Below are 26,763 nucleotides of genomic sequence, written 5' to 3' on the forward strand. Positions count from 1 at the left end.
AGGCTTTGTGGCCAAGTAAAGGGACTTGTTCTTGGCCTCTCATGGTTGTTCTTTTATGTCTAAGTGAAAGGTATAGAGACCTGGACATTGTGAGTTTCCACAAGGTCAGAAGCAGTACCATAATATCTTGGCATTTTAGTGTCTATGTTGGAAATCTATGACAGCATCATTGCCCCAAGGAGTAAGGAATAACCTTCAGAATGCAGTCTGACAATAGTTATGACAAAGACTCATCTAGCTATACCACTTATAGACATAAACTTGGTGGCACCAGTAAGATGTCTGAATTGTGCTATATTGGGCTTATTACTCTCCTGAAGACCAAGCTGATATAGAGAGGAGAGTATGAAAATTTAGAGATATCTCCACTCCAAATGTTCATATGGACTATTTGTGCCTCCCCCTCCAATTATTAGGGGAAATGTTTGTTATATCTATAAAGTAAATATCCTTTTGTAAAATCTAATTGATGTTGAATGGAACTGGGGAGCTACTCAGTGGTATCCAACAAGGTAGAGTTAAACCAATTGCAGTAGAAAAGAGAGAAACTTAAAACCTCTCATAATGTCCTAGAATTCAGAAGGGCAGGTATAGCCAACCTGGCTTGGGGAGAGTGAGCAAGAGTGAATTCACTACCAGTAAATAACCTTTTTTTCTTGATATAAGGTGTAATCAGATAAGTAGACTGCAGAACTCCTAAATTGGTAGCATTTACCTGAACATATCAAAGTCCAAAATCTCTGTCCAGGTTCCAGAGAAACCTTAAAGGTCTGTGAAGGTAAATACTCTGGCTGCTTAGTCTTGACTCCATAGATTTCATTGCTGATTCTGAAAACAATTTCCTCTCACCCCCAAACTTACAGTTCTACCAATAGCCAAACATTTGGGTTGAGGGACACAGAATACTCATAGAGTGGGAGAGGCTAAAAAGATTGCCCTCTCACATGCCAACCGCTGACTTTCCTCCTCAAAATGAGTGCACATACACACACACACACACACACACACATACACACACACACACACACACACACACACACACACACACACACACACACACACACACATATCCCCAGGCAGGCAAAAACTCAGCATGGTTATTTTCCACTGAGCATCTACTCTGTGCACAACACTTCAGTATTTCGATGGAGCCGTGATCTCCACATGGGTATGCTCTCCATCTGGTCCTTCTCATGCTGTGCAAGAATTCTTGTCCGCATCCTCCCATAAATCTTTCAACAAGGATCTACCCAACATGTTAAAGGTTTTCCTTTAGCTTCTTTGAGGTCCTTGACAATTTCACAGGTACTGCCTTCGGCTTTCTCATTCAAAGATACCCACCCAGTCCAACTTATTTTCCATTTATATATTTCCTGGACAATATCCTTCATAATATTTCTTCACATAATCTTTCTTGATGTGCTACCATCTACTTACACCAAATGGGAATTTCCCCCATTGCCCTTTAGACCACCGATCATCTTTGTTCTTTGAAGATTATGTTGTTGTCTGATTTGAACCCATAATAGAATCCCTCCAACTTACTTTCTCCCATTCAGTTCAACTTAATGTTCACCAGCAGGTCTTGCTCAAGCTAGCCCCATGGGCTGCCCATCCAATAGCACATAGGCAGCTGGATAGTGCAATGTACTGAGTGCTAGACCTGGCGTCAGGAAGATCTGAATTCATATCTGGCCTCAGATACTTACTAACTGTATGACCCTAGGCAAGTCACCTAACTTCTATCTGCCTCAGTTTCCTCATCTGTAAAATGGGAATAATAATAGCACTTACCTACCAAAATTATTGTGAGAATAAAATAAAGTGGTATCTATAAGCATTTTGTAAACTTTAAACTGTAATAAAAATTATAGTTATTATCACCATCATCATTATTTTAGCATAGTCTAGATAATAGAAATGGGGTGTTGAGTATGTTCAGGGAGGACCAGTACCTTTGGTGTGATGGCTGCCGAGCCCTTTTCAGGGCTCTTTCCACCTTCGGTGTTCACCTGTTCCACCCACCTCTCACCTGTGGCTCCAAGAAGCTACAGCATGTGCAGCAGCCACACCCTGGTAACAGGCCAAACCAGGATGAGGGTAAGCAAGGGGTCTCAAACCCATTGGTGAGTTAGGGGGGTGTCTATCCCAAGCAGGTGAAGACTTCCTCTGGTGGAATGGGCAGATGAGAACAATTTGTTCCAATGGCCATGAAGGCAGCAAAAGCACATGATGTGGAGCGTTTAGAGCTTGGTTAGACACTGAAGATGTCAAGTTTATCCACTGCATCCTGAGCCATCGCCAGTCATCTTGACTCTGTCCTGCCCCTGGACTATGATGATTCTGGAGGAGAGAGTGAGGCTGACAACTTTGTGCAACTCTGCCTCACTTAAACCCAACTTATGTAGAAATCAAAAGACATCACCCATACCATTTTACTATTATGCCTCAAAGTCCTGTGGCAACAGGCAAATGATGAAGCAGCAGGTGCAGATACACTGGAAGCTGTAGTCACAACCCTACACACATGTGGCCCAGGCCATACAGTCATTTCTCACTGGAAGTAGCAGTGGGACTGGGCAGCCCCTGAGTGTCTGAGCACCCTTTTAAGAATCACACTGCTCACTTCCTGATGTGAGAAACGGGGCTAGAAAAGGTACCCTAAACATTGTCTGCTTACCCAACCCTGGCCTGATTACCGCAACAGGTGGGGAATCCCACTATGTGGTTGAAACACACACAAAAAAATGTACAAAATGTACAAAAACATCTGCAAAAATGATTCCACTCACCTTCAGAACATGCACACACTAATAGACAGCACAAAATCCAGTAGACCTGAAAGATGAACTGCTCTTGTTGCAGGAGAACTCAACAGGTATCACATCCAAATAGCAGCCCTGAGTGAAACAAGGTTGGCAAGTGAAGGGCAGCCTACCAAAGTTGGAGCTGGGGACACATTTCTCTGGAGTGGGTGCATTGAAAGGGAGGGCTGTGAAGCTGGCATGGGTTTTGCAATCAAAACTAATCTAATCAGCAAGCTGGTATGCCTGCCAAAAGGAGTGAATGACAGATTCATGACAATGAGATTGCCACTTGGAGGAAAATGCCATGCTACCAACATCGGTGCCTATGCTCCAAACATGCCTAACCCTGATGAGGTGAAAGAAAAATTTTATGAAGACCTAGAGACCCTTATCATCAATGTTCCAAAAGAGGACAAGCTCATCATTCTGGGTGACTTTAATGCTAGAGTAGGCTCAGACTACCAGACTTGGCAGGGAGTCCTAGGGAGGAGTGGAGTTGGAAACAGCAACAGCAATAGTCATTTGCTGCTGAAGACTTGTGCATCACATGACCTTCTCATCACCAACACTGTCTTCTGTTTACCTAAATGCAGTAAAACTTCATGGATGTACCCTCACAGCAAACACTGGCATCTAACAGACTATGTGATTGTAAGGAGAAGAGACAGACAAGATGTGAGAGTGACAAAGACAATGTGTGATGCAGAGTGCTGGACTGATCATAGACTTATTCTTTCCAAGATAAATATTTGCATTCATCAAAAGTGCCTCCCTCAAAGCAAAATGACACCCAGAAGAATTAATGTCAAGAAATTAGACCTTTTCTCAGAGTGAACAGTTTGTTGCTAATTTGGAGAGAAAGTTGAGCCAACACACAGTTGGCAACAGTGGAGCAGAAAAGGAGTGGACAGCTTTCAGAGATTTGGTGTACAGCACTGCATTTGCTCACCTGGGTCAGAACACTCACAAATCACCAAGACTGGTTTGATGAAAATGATGGGGAAATTCAGAAACTGCTAAACAAAAAATGAGAATTCCACAAGATACACCAGCACTTCTAGTGTACCCACATCAGAAAGGGTGCTGTGCTCTTTGAGTAAAGCAGAATTGAGACAGCACAAAGTAAACATAGGATGTGCAAATTTGGAGTATCCACCCCAAATATTCACACAGACTATCTTTGCCCAGCCTGTGGTAGAGTATTCCAAGCTCATATTGGTCTGATCAGCCACAGTTGGACACACTGAAACTTCACTTCATCATGGTGATATAATTTTGGTCCTCTTGAAAAATGAAGGACAACAATCGACCAACCAGATAATAGGAATTCTTTACTTATTCAAAGGGGATATAATAGGACATTGATCAAAGCTAGTTCAGTGTTTGGGAGGCTACAAAGGAAAGTGTGGGAGAAAAGGGGTGTTAGGAAGCCTAGGAAACTGAAGGTTTACAGATCCATTGTGCTAACCTAATTGTTGTTGCCTGTGAATCCCAGACATTATACCATTGTCATGCCAGGAAGCTAAATTGCTTCCATTTGAATTGTCTTAGAAAGATTCTGAAGGTCACCTGGCAAGATAAGGTACAAAACACTGAGGTCTCTTCTGGACTTAAACTGCCAAGCATTCTAATTCTCCTACAATTCTACACAATTCCAATGGGCTGGAATTGTACAAATATATGCTTGCCTAAAAGACTAATCTAATGAGAACTCAAGTAAAGAAGATGCTTACATAGTATTCAGAAGAAGCAATACAAGAACACTCTCAAAGTCTTTCTGAAAAAGTTTAGAATCAATTGTGAGACATGGAAGACCCTGGCAAAGAACTGCCCAGCATGAGTGAAGCAGAATTGTAGTAGCTCAAAAGCAATGTGAGATGTGCAAATTTAGAGACATCTCTGCTCCAAATGTTCATATGGAATATTTGTACCTGACCTGTGGTAAAGTCTTCTGAGTTCTTACTGGTCTGATCAACCAGTCAGAAACATTGTACCTTGACTCCAATGTAGTAATCATTTTGGACCTCTTTAAGAATGAAGGACAACAACCAGATAAAGGGAAAGTCTAATAACACTAACCGATCTTTCAAGAGAAGGGAAAAAAGGAAGAACCATGGTAAGAAAATTATCCTCATCCATGGCTTACCTACTCAGAAGCAACCCCACTTGGGACCCAACTGGAACTGGCCAATTGGTTGACATAGCTTTTTCTTTCTTTCTTTGTTTTTCATTCTTTCTGTTTTTTTTCTTTCTCTTTCTCCCTTTCTTCCTTTCTTGATTGCTTTTTCCCTCCTTCCCTTTCTTCCTTCCTTCTTTTTTCCTTTCTTCCTTCCTTCTTTCCTTTCTCTTCCCTCTGCCCACATAGGGCATCATACTCTTTTCTGGGGGGGTGCTCTACCCAAAGGAATATAAATTTTGAATACTGAAACCTCACAAGATATCTTGGGGATTGTGGGCTAGATATCATTCTTAAGAACTTTGCCTTAAACCCAAATCACTCTGGCTCTCATTGATTGGCCAACAATAGGTCTCAGGCCAAGCCCCACTTGGTCATTGTTTGGGCACTAATTGATTCACAGTGGATGTAAATAGAGGTTGTTTCTGTTTTGGCCAGAAACTGGGGGTCTTCCTGTCCCAGAGTGATTTCTTTTTGATTAAGTAAAAGAGGACATTCTCTGCCTCATTTGTTACCTAGTCTTAATCCAATTGGGTGTTACTTCAGTCAAACTGAGGCTTGTTAAAGATGTCAGCTTCTAAAGGTCAAGGTCTTCCACTGCATCCAGGGCCATCTCCAGTTGTCCTGATCTATATCTTTTTTTTTATTTTAAAACTTTATTTATTAATTTTTAGTTTTCAACATTCATTTCCACAAAATTTTGAGTCCCAAATTTTCTCCCCATCTCTCCCCTCCCATACCCCATAACATTTGGCATTCTGATTACCCCTTTCCCTCCATATGCCCTCCCTTCTATCACACCTCTCCCTTCCCTTATCCCCATCTTCTCTCTTTTCTTGTAGGGCAAGATAGATTTCTATAACCCTTTACCTATATTTCTTATTTCACAGTTGTATGCAAAAACATTTCTCAACATTCATTCTTAATACTTGGAGCTCCAACTTCTCTTCCTTCCTCTCTCCCCACCCATCCCCACTGAGAAGGCAAGCAATTCAATATGGGCTATACATGTGTAGTTTTGCAAAGACTTCCATGATAGTCATGTTGTGTAAGACTGACTATATCTCCCTCCATCCTATCCTGCCCCCCATTTCTTCTATTCTCTCTTTTGACCTTGGCCCTCACCATAAGTATTTACTCCCTTCTCCCACTTGCTCTCCCTTCCATCATCCCCCTAACCCCACTTGTCCCCTTCTCCCCTACTTTCCTGTGGTATAATATAGATTTTCATACCAAATTGAGTGTTCATTTTATTCCCTCCTTAAGTCAAATGTGATGAGAGGAAGCTTCGCTTTTTCCCTCTCACCTCCTCCCTTTTCTCCTCCATTGAATAAACTTATTCTTGCCTCTTTTGTGAGAGATAATTTGCCTCATTCTGTTTCTCCCTTTCTCCTCCTAATATATTACCTTCTCACTCTTTGATTTTGTTTTTTTAGTTATAATCCCTTCTTAATCAATTCACCCTATGCTATCTGTTTATCTATCTATCTATCTATCTATCTATCTATCTATCTATCTATCTATCTATCTATCTATCTATCTATCTATCTATTTATCCATCCATCCATCCATCCATCCATCCATCCATCCATCCATCCATCCATCCATCCATCTATCTATCTATCTATCTATCTATCTATCTATCTATCTATCTATCTATCTATCTATCTGTCTGTCTCTCTATGTGTGTGTGTGTAATCCCTCCAAGTACCCAAAAACTGAGAAAAGTCTCAAGACTTACAAATATTGTCTTTCCATGTAGGAATGTAAATAGCTCAACTTTAGAAAGTCCTTTATAATTTCTCTTTCTTGTTTACCTTTTCATGCTTCTCTTGATTCTTGTGTTTGAAAGTCAAATTTTCTTTTCAGATTTCATCTTTTCATCAAGAATGCTTGAAAGTCCTCAATATCATTGAATGACCATTTTTTCCCTTGAAGTATTATACTCAGTTTTGCTGGGTAGGTGATTCTTGGTTTTAATCCTAGTTCTCTTGACTTCTGGAATATCATATCCCAAGCCCTTCACTCCCTTAATGTAGAAGCTGCCAGATCCTGTGTTATCCTGATCATATTTCCACAATACTCAAATTATTTCTTTCTAACTGTTTACAACATTTTCTCCTTGACCTGGGAACTCTGGAATTTGGCTACAATATTCCTAGTAGTTTCTCTTTTTGGATATCTTTCAGGAAGCGATCAGTGGATTCTTTCAATATTTATTTTGCCCTCTGGTTCTAGAATATCAGGGCAGTTTTCCTTGGTAACTTCATGAAAGATGATGTCTAGGCTCTTTTTTGATCATGGCTTTCAGGTAGTCCTATAATTTTTAAATTGTCTCTCCTGGATCTATTTTCCAGGTTAGTTGTTTTTCCAGTGAGATATTTCACATTATCTTCTATTTTTTCATTCTTTTGGTCTTGTTTTGTAATTTCTTGATTTCTCATAAAGTCATTAGCTTTCATCTTTTCCATTCTAATTTTTAAAGAACTATTTTCTTCAGTGAGCTTTCGAACCTCCTTTTCCATTTGGCTAATTCTGCTTTTTAAAGCACTCTTCTCCTCATTGGCTTTTTAGGCCTCTTTTGCCATTTGAGTTAGTCTATTTTTTTGTGTTAATTTCTTCAGCATTTTTTGGGGTCTCCTTTAGCAAGCTGTTGACTTGATTTTCATGGTTTTCTTTCATCGGTCTCATTTTTCTTCCTAATTTTTCCTCCACCTCTCTTACTTGATTTTTTTTTCATTTTTAACACAGTTCATATCACATAAAACAATTCCAACTTTTGGTCAGGTGATACTTCTTTCAAAGCATTTAGAATATAGACCACAAATGAATTATTTTTTTAACATTATACAACTGAGACACAAATAATAACTATGTATGCTAACTTCATAAGCCCTTAACCTAATTGTCTTTACACTATTACTAAGAATTAAAGGACCCTAACTTATTGTTGTTGGTCTAAAGTCTTAAGCCTAATAGCTTAATTTCAGACTTAATCTCGGATGTTCCCCTACCAACAATCTATAATTTAATGGATCTGGTATTAAGCTTACAAACCTTTTGACTATAGGACTTAAAGTCTGCCATATATCAGTGGGAAAATTGAGTCAGGATAATCCTACCTCAGCCCAGGCTGAACAGCTGCTCTCACACCCTTCCCATGAGATCACCTTTTGCAGTTCATACCAGCATCTCACAGGCTTACTGGCAACAGGGACTGGAGGCTCAGACCACCTTTCTTGCTATCCATACCTGGTCTTACTTGATTTTCAAAATCTTTTTTGAGCTTTTCCATGGCCTGAGACCACTGCATGTTTATTTTGGAATTTTGCATGCATAAGCCTTGACTTTTAGGTCTTCCTCTGAAGACCTGAATTGTTCTTCCTCATCAGAAAGGATGGAATAGAATACTTTCTCACTTTGTCTTCTTCTTTTATAAAAATTTTATTCTTTGTCTTATTCTTATAATACTTTGTCTTATTTTTTTTCCCCTTTTTTGGCCATTTTCCCAGCCAGTTACTTGACTTTGGGGATCTTTGTCAGGCCCTAGCTCGGGGCTGAGATTCAGATCAGCTGCTCAATTCCCCCAGGGGCTCTAAGTGGAGGGCTCCAAAAATGCAAACTGCCACTGCAGTGGCTGCTGCAGGGATCCAAACTGTGCTCCCCTCTCCTGGGAGAAGTAGCCCTCCCACTGACCTTGGAAGCTGTTTGTGGATTGAGTAATCTGGGAACCAGTGCTCCCAGTGGCTCCCTGAAGTCTATGCAGAGTCCTGTTCCCTGCCACATTGGACTGTGCTCTGCACTTCCTAGGCTCCTTGATCTACATCTTGCCACTGTACTCAGATGACTCTAGAGGAGAAAGTGAGGCTGGTGACTTTGCAATTTCCTTCTCTTAAATCCAATTCACTTGCATGTCATGGCATCACTTCTCTGATGTCATGGTCCTCTGAGAATGAAGGACAAACAACAACCCACTCTGAGTGTCCTCCAACGCTCTGCTCTGGGTCCCATCCTCTTCTTCCTCTATACTACCTTGCTTGGTGTCACCAGGTCCAAAGCATCTCTTTGAACATGATTTCAAAACCTCTATCCAGTCCTAGTTGCTTTCCTGACTCCAAGTTCTTCATCCTTAACAGATTTTAGAGCTTTTCAAAGTGTACATTTAATGGGCATTTCTAGCTCATACTCAAAACAGAACCCATCTTTCACCAAAAAACCCATCCCTATTGCTGTCCAGGACATCACCATAAGTCTTCCAAGTCCACAATCTTGGTATCATCATTTGCTCCTCACCCTCACTCACTTTATATGTCCAGTATATTACCAAATCTTGCCCTTTCTATTTTCACAATGTCCCATTCTCTGAACCACAGTACTAGCTCAGGTCTTTATCAGCTCTAAATTGATCTACTGCAAGACTCTTCTAACTATTCTCCTTTCTTCAAGTTTCTTCTCCCCATTTGTCCACTCTAATCCATACCCTGTTTAGTTACCAACATGATTTTCAAAAAGCATAGCTCTGACCATGCTCCTCCCAAAGGGTTCAGAGAGCTTAAATGGGTCCCTATTACTTCCAGAATAAAATTAAACTTCTTTATTTGACATTAAAGCTCTTCCAAACCTGGATCCACCCTCCTTTTGAGTCTTAATACATTTTACTCACCTTTACATGCTTCATGTTTTAGCAATGTTGGTCCACTTAGAGTTCTTCAGACATGACACTCCATGGCCCATCTCTGGTTCCTCCAATGGCCTAGAATTTTTATCTCCTCATCTCTTCACCTTAGTTTCCTTGATTTCCCTCAAGACTCAGCTTAAATTCCACCTATAAAAAGAAAGCTTTCCCTGGCCTCTCCAATTCCCAATTTCAAATGTGACATATAGAAAATTTGAGAGACATAGTTTCTGAGTAATTAACAATCATTTTGTTAATTATGTCTAGTAGGTATTAATTATAAAAGGGTCATTTAGCTGTCTTTCCTAAACCAAAGACCCCTCATGGAACCCAGTCATTGCTTATATGCTCTTGGAAGAATAGGCATTCCTGAGGCTAGAAATTAATTCTGATTGGTTAACAAGTAATGAGAGAATGAATATTATAATGAGAGGAGGGCTTGTTTTAATGAAGATCTAGGGGACTTGACTCTGATTACTCAATCTTGGACAAAAAGACTTACCTATGCCCATACTGCCCCTAAGGTAATCTAGACAAAAGGGGTAATCCACTTCTACTCAGACCTGTCTGACCAAAACGTGGTAGGCCAAAATTCACGACTTTCTCTAGACTAGAATTTCTTTACCTTTTGGTCATTTCTAAGTTTCCCTAGTTGGGAGCATCTTGCCCAATATTTCATCTTATCATTAGGCCTACCATTCAAAGGCTTGCTGGATAACCTACAGGGGCTGATTTCAGAATAAGAAATAAGTAGTGGAAAAACCTTAGTCCTATTTCAATCATTGGTCATCAATATAAGAGAAAAATAATCATTTCTTTCATTAGTATCTTCCTTACCTGTTCTTGACATCCTGGACTTCAAAACCATGTCTCCACTGCTGTCTCATCTTAGAAATTCCTTAGAGCCTAGGACCTCCTTACTCCAAAATAACCTACTACTCTTACAGTCTTCTTACCATGAAATATCTATCTGTAATGTTCACCCTCAATCCCTTCTTCCACTGGTAAGTTCCTTCTGGAGCCTCTATTTTGTGGAGGGGCCCAAGTCAGTTTGCCTTCATTCCTCTCCTACACCTTTTCCTCACTTACTTTATTTCAAAACCATATCCTCAGGCTGGATACCGTCACCTCCAGACCTTGCCGTCACTTTTCAATTTCCTTTTGTGTATTATTTCCCCCATTAGAATATAAGCTCTTTAAGGGAAGGGACTGTCTTTCATTTTCTTATAGTACCTGACACATAGTGTTTAATAAATGCTTCCTTCCTTGCTTGCATCCTTCTTTTCTTTCTTCCATCCTTCCAATTCAGATTATCTTCCAACTACTCTGTATATATCCTGTATATACCTAATTGTTTCTATATTGGCAACCCCATTAGAATGTATGGTCTCTGAGGACAGAGATGGTGTTTTTTGCCTTTCTTTGCATCCCCAGTACTTAGCATAGTACCTGGCACATGGTACCTTAGTGACACATTTATTAAGTACTTTCATTGTGTCGAGTAGTCAGTCCTAGGAAAAGCTGCTACAAAGATGTTGGCAACCACATAGTATGCCAACTAACTAATAGAGAAGGCATCATTGTTGATATGAACCATTTTCTTCCTTTGGTTTTATGGGATATGCCAAAGGCAGCTCCAGTCTAGAACAGAAAATAATTTGTAAAATCATATGGAGCAGGACTGTGGAGCACCATGAGTAGTAACACCTCATAAAACAAAAAGAAGTAGCTTCAGTGCATCCTTATGAATTTTATTCTGATTAGATTTGTCCTAATATCAAAATCATTTTGAATCCTGACTTTCAATGAGTGTTATCTATCTCTCTCTGCTGTGAAATATTATATTATCTCTGTGAGATATTAATATTATAGTAATATATATTATAGTGATATATAATGTATATTACAATAATTATTATTATAGTAATACATAACAAAATAATTAATATTAATATCTCTGTAAGAGACAATTTCAAAATTAGAAAGCATATCATATATGCCTTTATCTATGTCATTGATTTTTTAAAAAGTATTAAGACACAGAATCCTGGGGTACTCCACTAGAGATCTCTATTCCAATTAAAATTGAACCATTAATAGAGTTTTTTATCTAGCAATTTAATCATTTCCCACTCTAATTATACTATTGTCTAGCCCATTCTTTTTTTCAAAAAGAATAGCAAAATAAATTTTTACAAACACATTATTGAAATCCAGGTGAATTCTAACTTTAGCTTTTACCTGATTGACCAAACCAGTAATCCTGTCCAAAAAATAAAAATAAATAAAAGGAAATATTATTAATCTGGCAAAATCTGATTTTTTTAAAAACCAAAAATTTTTATGGATGCTATTTTCTCTCTTTCCCTATCTTACCCAGCAAACCCTCCATTGTAACAAAGATTGAAAAGAAAAAAAAAATAGTTCCATAAAACCATCAATACAACTAACCATTTCTGACAGCATATACAACACCCTACACACCATGACATGAGTTGGTCTTTTTGAAGCCAAATTGATGCTTTGTGATCAACACTTCCTTTTCTGGATGTCCAATGGTTGTATCAAGAATTGAACCGAAGATTATAACCCCTCTTTGCCTCAGTTTCCTCAATTATACAATAGGGGGGTAACAATAGCACCTACCTCATAGGATTGTTGTGAAGATCAAAAAAGACAATATTTGTAAAGCTCTTACTACATAATTTATGCTTAATAAATGCTTATTCCCTACCTTTTCCTTTAAGTGACTTACCCAAGGTCATCCAACCTCTAAGTAACTGGACCCAAGTGTCCTAATTCCTATCCCAGGGCTCTTTGAACTATATTATAGCCAATTCTAAAAGAGTGAATGATGGTTGCAAAAACATTTAATTTTAGAACTACGAGAACACTTAGAGATAATTGAGTCTAATCCTCTCATACTACAAAGGAGGTCACTAAGTCCCTGAGAAATGTACTAGCTTGCCCAAAATCACATAACTTATAAGCCACAGAGTCCGTCAAGATCTTCTGTTTGGCACCTTTTCCACTATACCTCATAAGGTTGCCAATCCTGGAATGTCCCATGAAGTATAAAGCATTATTAATAACACATATTTGCAATAATGTTGGCAACGTTATGTAATTCACAATAATGTAGATGTTATAATAATTTGAAAAAATAGTTTCTAGTAACTTTTTAATTGGGAATATTAATAGTAAGGGTTAATTTGTGTAGTTTGGTCTCCTAAACAACATTTATAATACAATGGAGGAAATATTGAGTTTTTTTTAAGTTACAAATAAGTTATTTTTAAATGAAATTTTGGAACACAACCAATGTATAAACTGGAGACTAGAGGCATTAAATGAATCTTGTTTATGCTTACAATATAATTTATTTAAAATAGCTACATTTAAATATTAATATGTAGTCTATGTATAAATACCCTCTATATTCATGATTACAGTATATGCATTTTAAGCATAATTAGGTCATATTTATGAAGCATCCTTTTGTGCATAAGGAATAGACATTCTACATTCTTAATTTCCTATAATACTTTCCTTCTAAGAATTTTTGATGGTAAAAGGAAAAGGTAAAATGTGTACCAGAAAAGATGGTCAGTTTACTAAAGACTAAATTGAAATGAATGATTATAAGTAAAAATATTTATGAACTATTTATAGTACTTTAGTTTGTATAATTCATATTGTACTATTTTTAATTACTTAATTTAATTATTTTTATTTTTTATAAAAAAATTTCCTTATCTGTGCACTACCAATAACCATATATCAAAAACTGTTCATGTTTTATTTTTCTATCAAGAAAATATTTAATATAGTGTCAAAAAGTGGTCTTTTACATGTTTCTGAGGTTCAGAAGTGTGAGAGAACTAAGTTCAATCCCCCTGTTTTACAGATAAAATGGGCTACAGAGAAGGGATTTGACTTACCTATAAGTAGCAATAATTTATAAATCAGATAGACCTTAACATCGATTACCTAAAAGTGATGTGGCAATCAATGGGGAGGCAAATTTAGGCTTAATGTAAAAGGAAAAATTTTTAAAGCTAAAAGGGAAATGGATGACCTTACAGGGTAGTGAGTTCCCTGTTAATTGAGGCATTTCAGCAAAAACTAGTTAGGTGGTTAAGTGGATAGAGCACCAGTGCAGGAGTCAGGAGGATCTGAATTCAAATCTCACCTCAGACACTTCACACTCACCAGCTGTGTGACCTTGGCCAAGTCACTTAACCCCAACTGTCTAATCCTGGGTCATCTTCAGTCATCCTGATGAATATCTGGTCACTGGATTCAGATGGCTCTGGAGGAGAAGTGGGGCTGGTGACCTGCACAGCCCTCCCTCACTCAGAATAAAGTCAAGGACAAGTCATGTCATCATTTCTCTGATGGCATGGTCTTCTTTGGCAACAAAGGACAAACACACAGATTGACTACCTGGTAGTACTCTCACTGTAGAAGTTCCTTCTCAGGTATGAGTTAGACTAGTGGGCTCCTGAACTTCTTTCTAAGTCTGAAATTCAGTGATTTTATGTTTACTTGATTCTTAATTTCTTAACCTCAGAGTATCCTGCTACTGAGGACAGCAAGGTGGCATATTGGATAGAGTACAAAGCCTAGAATTAGGAAGACCTGAGTTCAAATCCTGCCTCAGACATGTATTAGGTATGTGACCCTGGGCAAGTCACTTCACCCTATTGGTCTCAGTTTCCTCATCTGTAAAATGAACTGGAGAAGGAAATGGCCAATCCCTCCATTATCTTTGCCAAGAAAGTCCTGAATGAGGTTGTAAAGAGTCAGACATAATTGAAACAACTGGACAGAAAGAATCCTGCTACTTAGTTTTTGCTGTGTTGATTACAGGATGAAGGAAAATGTCGGCCACTGGATGTAACAAAGTTAGAAGGTGCAGAAGTTGAAATAGACAGCAGCTTGGGCAAACCATTTGTGTTTAAATGTGTGCCCCAATCTGGAACCAGGACTTTTTGCCTCTGTGCTACCTCAAACCAAGAGATGAAAAGGTAATCAATTCATTTCACTCACTCATTGGTTTCTCTTTGTCTCTGTCTCTGGCTGTCTGTATCTGCCTCTTTCTTTCTCTTCTGTTATCTCTCCTCTCTCTGTCTCTCTATCTCTGTTTCTCTTTCTGTCTCTGTCTTCTGCCTCTCTCTCCTCTCTGTCTCTTTGTCTTTCTCTTCTTTGTCACTGTCTTTTCTCTCTCTTCTCTGGTTGTCTCTCTTTCTGTTTACATTTCTGATTCTCTCTGTCCCTCCTCTGTCACTCTCACTCCATCTCTTTCTTTGTCCTCCATCTCTGTTTTTCTTCTCTGTATTATCTCTCTCTTCTCTAGCTGTGTCTCTCTGTGTCTGTCTCTTTGTCTCTTCTTCTATATGTTTCTGTCTCTCCTCCCCAATTCCTGGTTTGGATGTGTCTTTTTTCTAGTTCAAGGGAATTGGAAATAGAAGAAATAACATAATTACAAGAAGCAGGAAATTTGTCCCAGTACAAGGCATGACAACTTGTGTTCTACAACCTTTACTCCTTTTTCCTTTCAGAATAGATTTTAAAAGGGTGTGATAATGACTTCCTGGTTCACATTCTACAAATCTCATCTAATAGTTCTCATGCTCAAGCTTTCCATCATTTAGATTTTACCTAGTTCAGGCCCTTATCACCCCTGTCTAGACTATTGCATTACATTAGCTTTCTAATTGGATTCCCTGACTCGTCTCCTCACTCCATCATCTTCCAGACAGCTATTGAGGTGATTTTACTAAAAGATAGGTCTTTTGATGTCTCTACTCTACCCAATAAACTACAACGGCTTCCTATTCCCTCTAGGTTCTGATATAAACTCCTTTGTTTGGCATCCAAAGCTCTTCACAATATGCCTCCTTCCTGCCTTTATTTTAACACATTGCTATACTTCCTGCACTCTATGGTCTAATCATCCTATCTTGCTCACTGTTCTTCATGCAGGAGGGCTTCCCAACTGTGTGCCTTTGCCCTGGACATTCCCTATACCTGGAATACTCTTCCTCCTAATCCTACACTTGTTGAATCCCTAGCTTTTTTTAAAATTCAGGTCAAACACTCCTTTCATCCAATGAAACACTTATTCTGTTTAAACGATGGCTTTCATCAAGTTAACATAATTCTTCAACTTTATTATATACTTGCAGCATAATTTTTCAGCATGAACAGTCTCTCCATGGGTGCTGATCATAATCCTTTAGACATCTTAGTACACACTGTCCTTGAGTTGTGGTGGAGGAAAAAAACCTCATCCCCTGTGATTAGCCCCATCATGAAAAGGCCCCTACCCTTAACTGGAACACTTCATAGACAACATATACAGAGTCTGGCATTGGAAGGATACTCACAGGAGTTCCAACTTTGTACTACCTGGCAGGGCTTAAACCCTATTGCTATATATAGTCTTTAAGAACTCACAGCTACAGCCATAGTCTCAGGGGACTTCCATGATGAAACATGCTATCCACTTCCACCCAACTCCAGAGAGAGATCATGATGAATTCAGAATGAAGATTGAGACTTTTGAGTTTCTTTGGACTTGATCAAAGTTTTGCTTGACTATGCATGTTTGCAATACTTTTTCTCTTGCTTTCAAAACAAAGAGGACAGGGAAGAGAAGAGGAGAAGGAAAAGAGAGAAAAAGAATGCAGATCTGAAAATAAAACAAAATGTTTTTGTAATGCAAAAAAATATAAAAGAACCCATGATCACTTTTTTTGTTTTTTTGCCACAATGATGCATTGGTGTAAGACTTGAATGGAAAACTTTGCTCCATACTTTTAAACAAAAGCTGCTCTCATTTTACTCTGTTTCAGGTGGCTGGAAGCGATGGACAAAGCTGCACATCCTGTCTGTCAGGTAATAAACAATTTTTGATAATTATCCCAACCCTTATTTGTTTTTCTTTTCAGAGGTGCAAAGAACAAAATTCAGTGTCATGTCATGTAGTCAAGCTTGTGACCTGATAACATTATTCTAAAAAGTTTGAAAGAAAATGGTAGGTCAACAGATTCTGTAGGAGAATTGCCTTCCTGTAGTTCTCCTTTCATATTAGTGTTGTACATTTTATCCTTCCCAGAAACCCTGGATGGCATTTGCTGAAAAGTGTGAAATAGCAGATTCTCATGCTAAGTATATTGGACCAACTTCCATTCTCCCTTCTAATGAAAAAGTATGGATTATACTCACAGAGGCTTCCAGATAAATGCCCAAAAGCTCATTAGAGTAACGTTGTTAGCAATAGGGTTTTGATACATAAGCCAAGGAGAGCCACTGAGATTTTCAGACTTTCTGCCCCTAGTCTATTGTTTCAGACACTTATTTCCTCTCAAAGCTTCTTCTCCAACATTGGAACAGTGTTATAGGGATTTGACCTGTACACCAAAAAGCAGAAGCAGAACCAGAAGTCAGGATTGTCATTTAAGTCCCTGAGAGTTTTGACTATGGTTTCCTTTGTACTTAAACTGTTGCATTTTGAAATGAAATAAATTGATTATATACTTACTAGATTTCAAAGGGAAGGGCTCTCATTTACCATTAGCTTTAATCATTCTGCTTTGGATCTGAGACTGAAAAAAGTACTAATGGGGATTTTCAATTTCCTAGAAGAAACTACAAATTGTTAAAACAAAATAAAACAACATCAGCAGAAGTCTTTGGGATGAATGGTCTCCACTGAAAAAGTTTGACCTTCACATATGTGTTTTCTACTTTTCAAAGATGATTTTGAAGATTTCCAATTAAATTTGCTACCCAGGTTTCTATAATCCTCACTTGTTTTTATCACAGCAAGACCTATGTCTCATTTCATCACTCAGTTCTCTAATATATTTCCAGCACATCACCCTAATGAGTTTTAATATTTTAGACTGTCTACCCTACTTGGAATAAATGTACAAGGACATAGTAGATAAATATACAGATTCCCAGTAAAGTTCTAGTTCACATTAAAAAGAAATACAGCAAACACTTTTGCCTGACTTTTTTTTCCAGTAGTATATCAGAGTAAAGAAGAAATCAAAAAACAAAGAAGGAAAATTATCTATGAGTCATCATTCATACCTTAATTCAGCAAGTATTTATTAAGCACTTACTCTGTGCCAGGCAGGAGACTGTAGGTAGAAAGAAATAGGTCACACTCATTTGAAGTCAAAGAAGCAGATCACAGAGACAAAGATTGACCCTCGAACCCCATTGCCCCATCCAAGCCCCTAGAAGGGAACAACTCCCTCCATCCCATGGACAGATGATTCATCCACCTCCAAGCTACTGAACCTCTTTCACTTGACTCTGATACTCTTGGTCATGGGATCATTCCTCTCGATCTGTTGACCTGTTTCTCAGAGTGTTGTGAAGTTCAAATGTGAATGGATGTGAGGAACTTTGCAAAGCTTAAAGCATTGTCATTACCTTGAATTATTATCATAATCATCATCGTTAAGCTCCAGTCACCAGACCTCCAGTCTAGTGATGTCTTCATTCCTAGAACCTTCTACTCTGCTCTTGTTGAAGTCAAGCAATATTTATAGAGTGATACAGTGGCGTGCTGATAAATGTTTAACAACCATATTCTCCTTGGGAGAAAAAAAATGTGTGTACACCCTTTCAAATTTAAACTGCCCTATTAATAGTTTCTTAGGTCTAAACAATGGACAAAACAATTAATCAAGTTTTGATTTCTATCAGTTTCTGAGGTATAAATGCTAACAGTAAAAATTTGACAAGCAGCTAGTTAGAGATGGTTCCAGCACAACCTTAGCAATTATTCAGATTCCTTTGTACAAATGGAAGAGGTGGATACATGTAACTCCTAAGGACTGTTCATTATTAGGGCTATTTGAACATGTCTATATAAACAGAAGGTTTGGGTATGAATCAATTATGTTGGGATAGTAAAAATAAAATGTAGGATTGAGAAAGAGGAATGCACAGGGAGAAAGAGGAAGGAAAAAGAAGGGAGGAAATTATTTCACATAAAAGTGGTGTGCAAGGAAGAGCTTTTACAAAGGAGGGGAAGATGGGTTGGGGGGGACAATGCTTAAACCGTCCTCTCATTTGAATTGTTTTAATGAAAGAAGTATATATACACACTTAGTTGAGTATAGAAATCTATCTTAACAAAACAAGGAAGGAGGAGAAGAAGAGTGAAAGGGAGTGACTGATAAAAGGGAGGACAAATTTGGAGAGACAGTGGTCAGAAGCAAAACAGACTTTTGAGAAGGAATATGCTAGAGAGAGAGAGAGAGAGAGAGAGAGAGAGAGAGAGAGAGAGAGAGAGAGAGAGAAGGATAAACAGAATAGGATTAAGGGAAAAACACAGTTAATAATCCTAATGGTTAATGTGAATGGGATGAACTCACCCATAAAATGGAAGCAGATAACAGAATAGACTAAAAACCAGAATCCAACAATACGTTGTTTACAAGAAATACACTTGAAATAGAAAGACACTTACATACACAATCAAAGTGAGGGTCTGGAGCAGAATGTTTCAAGTGAAGTAAAAAAAAAAAAAGAGCAGAGGTAGCAGTTATGATCTCAGATGAGGCAAAAGTAGATCTAATCAGAAAAGATAATCGGGGAAACTGAAAGGTAACCATAGACAATAAAGTAATATAAAGGTCTCATTTCTCATATTTATAGGGCCCAAATTTATAAAAATAAGAGCCATTATCCAGCTGGTAAATGGTCAAAGGATATAGACAAACAGTTTTCAGAAGAAATACAAGCTATCTATAGTCATATAATAAATGCCCTAACTCACTATTGATAAGAGAAATGCAAATTGAAACAACTCTGAGATACCACCTTACACCTATTAGAAATGACAAGTGTTAAAGGGGATATGGGAAAATAGGTACACTGATGAATTATTGGTGGAGCTGTGAATTGGCCCAATCATTCTGGAGAACAATTTAAAACTATGCCCAAACTGCTATAAACTTATACATACCTTTTGACCCAGCAGTACCACTGTATTGGGGTCTGTTTTCCAAACAGATGAAAGCAAAAGGACTTATGCACAAAAAATATTTATAGTAGTTCTTTTTCTGGTGGCACAGAATTGGAAATTGGAAATTCCCATTAACTAGAGAATGACTGAACAAGTTGTGATATACGATTGTGACGGAAGACTATAGTGCTATAAGAAATAATGAACAAAATGGTTTCAGGGGGTGGAAATGGGAAGACTTACATGAACTGATGCAAAGTAAAGTGAACAGTACCAGGAGATCATTGTAATGATGATCAACTGTGAAAGACTTAGTTAGCTACTCTGATCAATACAGAGATCCAAGATAATTCTTAAGGAATTTTGATGAAAAACTGCTATCTACCTCCAGAGAGCAAACTAATGAAATTTAAGTGAAAATTAACACTTTCTCTATTTTTCTTGCTTTTATTGAACATGGCTAATATAGAAATATTTTGCACAATTTCATGTGCATAACTGATATCATGTTCCTTGCCTGTTCAGTGGGTGGGAGAGCTGCTGGAGGGAGGGAATTTGAAACTCAAAATTATAAAAGAAAGGTAAAAATGATTTTAAAATATTTTAATTGAAAATAAGTATATAATAGCCAGGCTATCCTCTAATCAGGCAGCTAGGTGGTGCAGTGGATAGAGCACCAGTGCAGGAGTCAGGAGGACCTGAATTCAAATCTCACCTCAGACACTTGACACACACTAGCTGTGTGACCTTGGCCAAGTCACTTAACCCCAACTGTCTAATCCTGGGTCATCTTCAGTCATCCTGTTGAATATCTGGTCACTGGATTCAGATGGCTCTGGAGGAGAAGTGAGACTGGTGACCTGCACAGCCCTCCCTCACTCAAACCAGTCAAGTGCAAGTCATGTCATTATTTCTCTGATGGCATGGTCTTCCTCAGCAACAAAGGATGAACATATCCATCCTGTAATCATAGAGGATATCTTAGAAATATCCTCACACACAAATTGAAATCCAAACTGCAACCAATCCATTGATAGGTATTCACATGTATAGAGAATTTTGACACTTTCTGTGCTGAGGCCCCCTTTCCATTCCCACATACCACCCCCTGGTGGTATTCACTATAAAAGAATATTCTTTTTAATATATTTAGTGCAAAGAAAAATTCTATGCATTGGAGAAAAGAGATGTCAAGGTGTGGGCAGTGGAAAATGGGAGTGATAAAATAGAAAGAGCACTGGACTAAAAGTCAAGAGACCTGGGTTTTTTTTTGTTTTTTTTTTTTTCTCAGCTTTGCCATTAACCATGATCACATAATATAGTGCTTGAATTTTCATCAAACTACACTGTAATATACCCGGATAGTAAGAGGAAATAGGGAGGAATTATAGAAATATATCATGTTAGGCATGGAGATTTGATGCAATAATGATATATTTAAATATCTACTGGATCTTCTCTCAATCTCTCTGTCTCTGTTTCTTTTTCATGCACACACACATACACACATGCGTGCAGCATGCATGCGCACACACACATCAAGCAGTTAAAATTCTTGATTTGCTTTAATGACTCACTTTCAAAAGGAGAAAGAAACAAAAAGGAGAAAATCTATTTGGGATCAGATTTTCACTAACAGGCAAGGATTGGTTGCTGGGAACATTGGGGGGAAGCAGCTAGTCCCTGTGCTAAAGGGAAGGAAAGCCAGAAATTGACACACTCCTTAGATTTTGGAAAAGCAGATTTCAAAGCAGAAAAAAGATGGAGAGACAACATGATGAATTGGTTAGAGAGCTGTTCTTAAAGCCAATAAGACCTGGATTCAAATCCCATTTCTGACACATAGACTGTATAACAAGTCATCCAACTTCCATGCTCTAGGCAACACTACAATACTATGAGATGCAGAGAAGGGCCTAACCTATATTAGTTAAGTGAGCTTCCTCACCCAGGAGTTCCCTGTGCTAATGCAATTTAAGGACCATTCCTTATCTTTGTCCCTACAGAAGAAGGATAGGTAGAAACCTATGAACTAAAAACTAGCCAGGAAATTTAGCCTAGGAGGGACTAGTAGCTCTTAAAATGTAATTAAGACGGAAAATGGGAGTGTTAAGTTATAAGTTATAAGACTAACACAGTCCTATAAAACCTGAGACTCAGAATGAGGTGAGGCTGGTGATGAAAGCTAAGGAAAACAGAAAGGCTTAAGTTATGTTGAGAAAAATCGGAGGATCAAAGAAGGGATAGAAATATAGCTCGGGATTTTTGTTGTTCAGTTATTTCAGTTACATCTGTAGTGGTAATTTAAATGTAAAGATCATTCTCATTCATTAATAAGCCCATGTGACCTGCTTGAATCACCTGGAGGGATAAGTCACATGTGGCAGGAGGAGCTTTTTGAACAGGTGAAACAGGAAGGGTGGAGCAGAACCAGGAGGAAGTGAGTGAGGATGCTCAGGGCGGAGAAGAGAGGACACAGGCAGGCAGGCACAGTAAGGCTCAGGCTCATGAGTGTTTGCTTGTGAGGAGGCCCCAGCAGAGGGGAGGAAGGCTTAGGAAAGGTTTTGCCACTTACAGTGATCATGTTTATTGACTTCTTGGTCACCATGACGGATTTAGCTTTCTGGTTCTGGGATTTGGCTTTCTGGTGTCTAAATAAATGTTTTTCTTCTGCCTTGTATATGGAGAATCTTTTATACTTTGTGATTGAGAATTACACTGGCATATTCATAGTTTCTGTCAGTCCTCTGAATATTGCCTTGGCAATACAATACCCAACTATTTGTGACCCTATTTGGGGTTTTCTTGGCAATCATGCTGGAGTGATTTGCCATTTCCTTCTCCAGCTCATTTTACAGATGAGGAAACAGGCAAACAGAATTAAGTGACTTGCCTAGGATCACAGAGCTAGTAAGTGTCTGAGGCCAGATTAGAACTCAGGAAGATGAGATCTCCTGACTCCAAGCCTGACATTCTATCCACTACACCACTTAGTTGCCCCTTCCATGAGAAAGGTAGAACTACAAAGATATACAACAGAGAAAAGGCAGAGTTTCTCAATTCTTTTTTATTTTCAATTTTTTTACTAAAGAGAATGATTTTTGCATAGGAAATGATGGGGAAGAATTGTTAATAGGGAGTTGGAACCCATGATTCAAAGGGACCTAATAAGATTAATGGTTTATTATTATTATTGCTAATGGTTGAAAGGCAGCTTGGCAGGTCTCCATGGAGTGACTCAGAGATCTATGCTTGCCTCTGTACTTTTTAGCAATGATTTAGATAAAGGCAGAGATGGTCTCCTCATCAGAATGGAAGATGGCACAAATTTGGGAGAAATAACGAACATATTGGATGAAATGACATTGAATGAAGCTGCTTAATTCTAATATTACATATTTCTTTGCCAAAACAACTTGTCTTTGCATTGAAAATGCCAGAGCAAAAATGTTAAGAGATACTGTTAAGAGACTTATTGATATCCTGAAATCAAAATCGAATGGGAAAAACATATTTAAGACAATCAACATCTACTTAATACTTGTCATAACATGCACTTAGATAACTATAAAATGGATTATAAGAGATTTGAAAAGCAACCTAATAAAAACCTGCACAATGAAATGACAGACCCATCACTCAAAGACAACTATGGAGAAATTAATACTTACCCATAAAAAGGAGAAAGAAAAATGGCTCTGATTTCAAATTTTTGAGAAGCCCTATTTGTCCCATAGACAAAGGGGACAATTATTTCCAGAGACTAGGAGGCAATGAACAGAGCAAGAAAAGATATCCCCTAAAGAGAGAATACCACTGAGTCATGATCAGGAGGTTAAAAAGGATGCCCTTGAACCAAAGTTCACAAGGAAATTAAGTCCAAGAACACAGTCCAGAGGCAGAAAAGGACTTCATAGTCATGGTCCCAAGCCAAGGAGGCAAGACAGTTAAGGAAACCATAAGCATGAGTGAGATCCTTTTTCAAGCATTACTTCTCTGACTGAAGCAGTGTGTAATTCAAAGTACTCAGAGTGTCAGGCTTGAAGTCAGGAAGACTCATCTTCCTAAATTCAAATCTGGCCTCAGACATTTGGTTGGTTGTCCTTTGTTCCCAAGGAGGACTAAAATGATATCACTATGTTGGGGTCAAGGTAGAGTGCATCTGACTGTGGCTGATCAGACCAAAGACGAACTCAATAGGCTCCATCACGGATTAGGCAATATTTAGAGTGGAGATGGCTCTAAGTTTGAGGGTCTCATTTTATTTTTGTTTGTTTGTTTGTTTTTTGAGCTACTGCAATTCTACTTTGCTCATAAAGCACAACACTATCTGATATGAGCAGTCCTGTGCTAGTATCTCCCACATCTCACAACTGATCCCAAAGTTCTTGGAGAAACCTTAAGAGCATCCTTGTATCACTTCTTCTGACCTCCATGTGAGCACTTGCCTTATGTGAGTTCTCTGTAAAATAGTCTTTCAGGCAAATGTATATTTGGCATTTTAACAAGGTTGCCAGCTCATTGGAGTTGTGCTCCTTGTAGTAGAGTTTGAATACCTGGAAGTTCAGCTCAAGAAAGGACCTCAGTGTATGGTAATTTATTTTGCTATATGATCTTCAGAATCTTCCTACGATGATCTAAATGAAAGTGATTCCATTTTTTGGCATGGCTTTGTTATACCATCTGGGATTTCACAGGCTACAACAATGAGGTCAGCACAACAGCTCCATAGACCTTCAGTTTGATAGGCTACCTAATACCTCTTCTTTCCCACACTTTCTTTCAGAGCCTCCCAAACACTGAGCTAGCTCTGGCTAAATGTGTATCAACTTCATCATCTATGTATACATCCCCAGAAAGTATAGTTATCCCTTCCACAATATGATTTTACCCTTTCTGGTTTTGATATACAGCAGGCTGGCATGAGAAATGAAATAGGAATTTAAGGGGAGTGTTGCAGAAGCTGCCCACAACACATGAAAGCCAGCAGACAACATAGAAAAAGTTAAGAAACTCATAAATGCATAAAATATATGTATAATATTATATAATGTCAACCCAAACTTTACCATAAGGTACTGTAAACACCTCATAAAAGAAAAAGAAAAAGTTAGAAAAAAAATCTAAAAAATTTTTTTAAATTAGAAAAAAAGAAAAAATTAGAAAAAAATTCTTCTCTGGTATAAAGTGAGGGCAGAAAATTTTTACATGGATTTTCCAGTTCAAGAGGGCACACTGCCCCTAATCTCCTGCAATATAGAAGTGATAACTATACCACCAAAGTAAACAAACTTATCCACAGCATTCAAAATTTCTCCATTTGCTATAGCCAATGGCTCCACATATGGATGGTGTGGTGCTGACCTGTGGAGACCCTCTGTTTTCTTGCAGCAGAGAATCAATTCACATTTTGTTGTATCTCAGTCTCAGAGGCTGAATTGAGTACTGTAATTCTAATGTGATACCCATAGCAGCCACTATGAATATATTTCTAAGGTAAATTCACAAAATATAAATAACTCTCTTCCTCAAAGGCAAAACCAAAATATTTATTCAGATACCAGAAAGTCAATTCCACCATGGTAACAAAGAAGTTTATACACCTCACCAGTCTAGGGAGCACCAACATCCCCAAGTCTTCCCTCTGTTAGGCCTCCCTACAAACCAGCTCCCCTAGGCAAAATTGCTCCCTCTCTCACTCATGCTAGTTACTTTACCTCAGCTCTGCCTCACTCTCTCCCTGCTCCACCCTTCTGTTCCTCCAAGTTCCTCCCACCATACCATATGACTCAGGCTCCATCACAGAAGTCAGCAGGGCCCACTCAAAGCAGATCATATAGGCCTATTAATGGGCGGGAAAGATCTTCCTGTTCCATTAACATTACATTTGACTCTAAGATCTTTTGTGTCCATTATATAGGTCAATGGAAGTTTGGGGTTAACTGGTATAGACATAACCACAACAATATAATAGGTATAACACAAAATAAACATATAAAATAATGTCTTAGTGTGGGGGCTCAATCACAAACACCCCATCATTCCCTCCTCAAATGAATAGGACTCAAAATCCCTTGGGGTAAGTAGGTGAAGGTCTCTTCTTCTACAACTGCTTCCTGCTGAGATTGGATGTAGAGCTATCCCTGCCCCAAGAGGTCCCATTCAAGGGGTCAGTTCTTTCATTGGTATCCAGAGCTTGGTCAATGTCAGGTCCATGGGTGATACATCACAATCTTGAACAGAAGGTGATATCCAGCTAAAGCAGTCAGTCATCTACAATTGGAGGGCACTAAGCTTATAGGAGACAAATCTAGCAAACAGGTTAAAGAAACAAACAAAGGTCAAAAAGAATAAGGAAATGATAACCAAAAGCAGGGTAAATTCAGAGTCAGTCATGTTTCTCATGTCCATGAACCCACTAGAACTGCTTTAATTCCTATCTTCCTTGCAAATTTGTTTCATTTTCCTCCCATGCATCTTCCTCCCAGGTATCTGGGCCCCAATCCAGCCTGGCAGATGAAAGGATTGCATTCACTTTCCTATTGTTGACTTTTCTCTTCTTTTTTTTTTTTTTCTGAACCACTCTTACAACTGTCTTTTTTGTTGCCACCTGATACTTTCTAGTTTATTCTTCTAAAGGAAAGTTCAGATGCTGTAGCATAGAAAGCTTCTCACGCAAATCAACTAACTCCTTTTTCAGTTGAACCTTTCTCTACAGCAATTTGTCTCTACTTTTATATATACCACAGTAACTTGTTAACAAGGCCCATTCTTTTCTACATACCCCTGCCATTTCTTTCCCTGGTTCTATTGGTATTCTTTGCAAGCATCTTTCTAAATTTATGGATTGTTCCTTCTGTAGCCTCAGTTCTGTTTTCACAAAGTCCCGTGCTTTTAGTCCATTCTCTCACCAGGGAGGGATAAGGTAAATCCTCCCATCCCAAGATACACATTTTTCCCCCTAGAGCCTTCTTGTTTCCAAGTAGAGGTTTTATATTTTGTGATCCCATCCTCATTGCCATTTGTAATGCCAACGTGATACGCATAGCAGCCACTATGAATATGTACGTATCTTTCCATGGTAAATTCACAAAACATAAATAACTCT

The 26,763-nt window shown here is 38.4% G+C and overlaps 1 protein-coding gene across 1 annotated transcript in view; it reads left to right on the forward strand.

Moving 5' to 3' along the window:
* The window catches only part of LOC140496908 (uncharacterized), a 171,575-nt gene that overhangs the window by 129,514 nt on the left and 15,298 nt on the right, over positions 1–26,763 (forward strand). Inside the window, 2 exon segments of the mRNA XM_072597287.1 lie at positions 14,531–14,688; positions 16,519–16,561. Coding sequence (XP_072453388.1) covers positions 14,531–14,688; positions 16,519–16,561 — 201 coding nt within the window.

The sequence above is a fragment of the Notamacropus eugenii genome, chromosome 3 (assembly GCF_028372415.1).
Source record: "Notamacropus eugenii isolate mMacEug1 chromosome 3, mMacEug1.pri_v2, whole genome shotgun sequence".
In the NCBI taxonomy this organism is placed as follows: Eukaryota; Metazoa; Chordata; class Mammalia; order Diprotodontia; family Macropodidae; genus Notamacropus; species Notamacropus eugenii.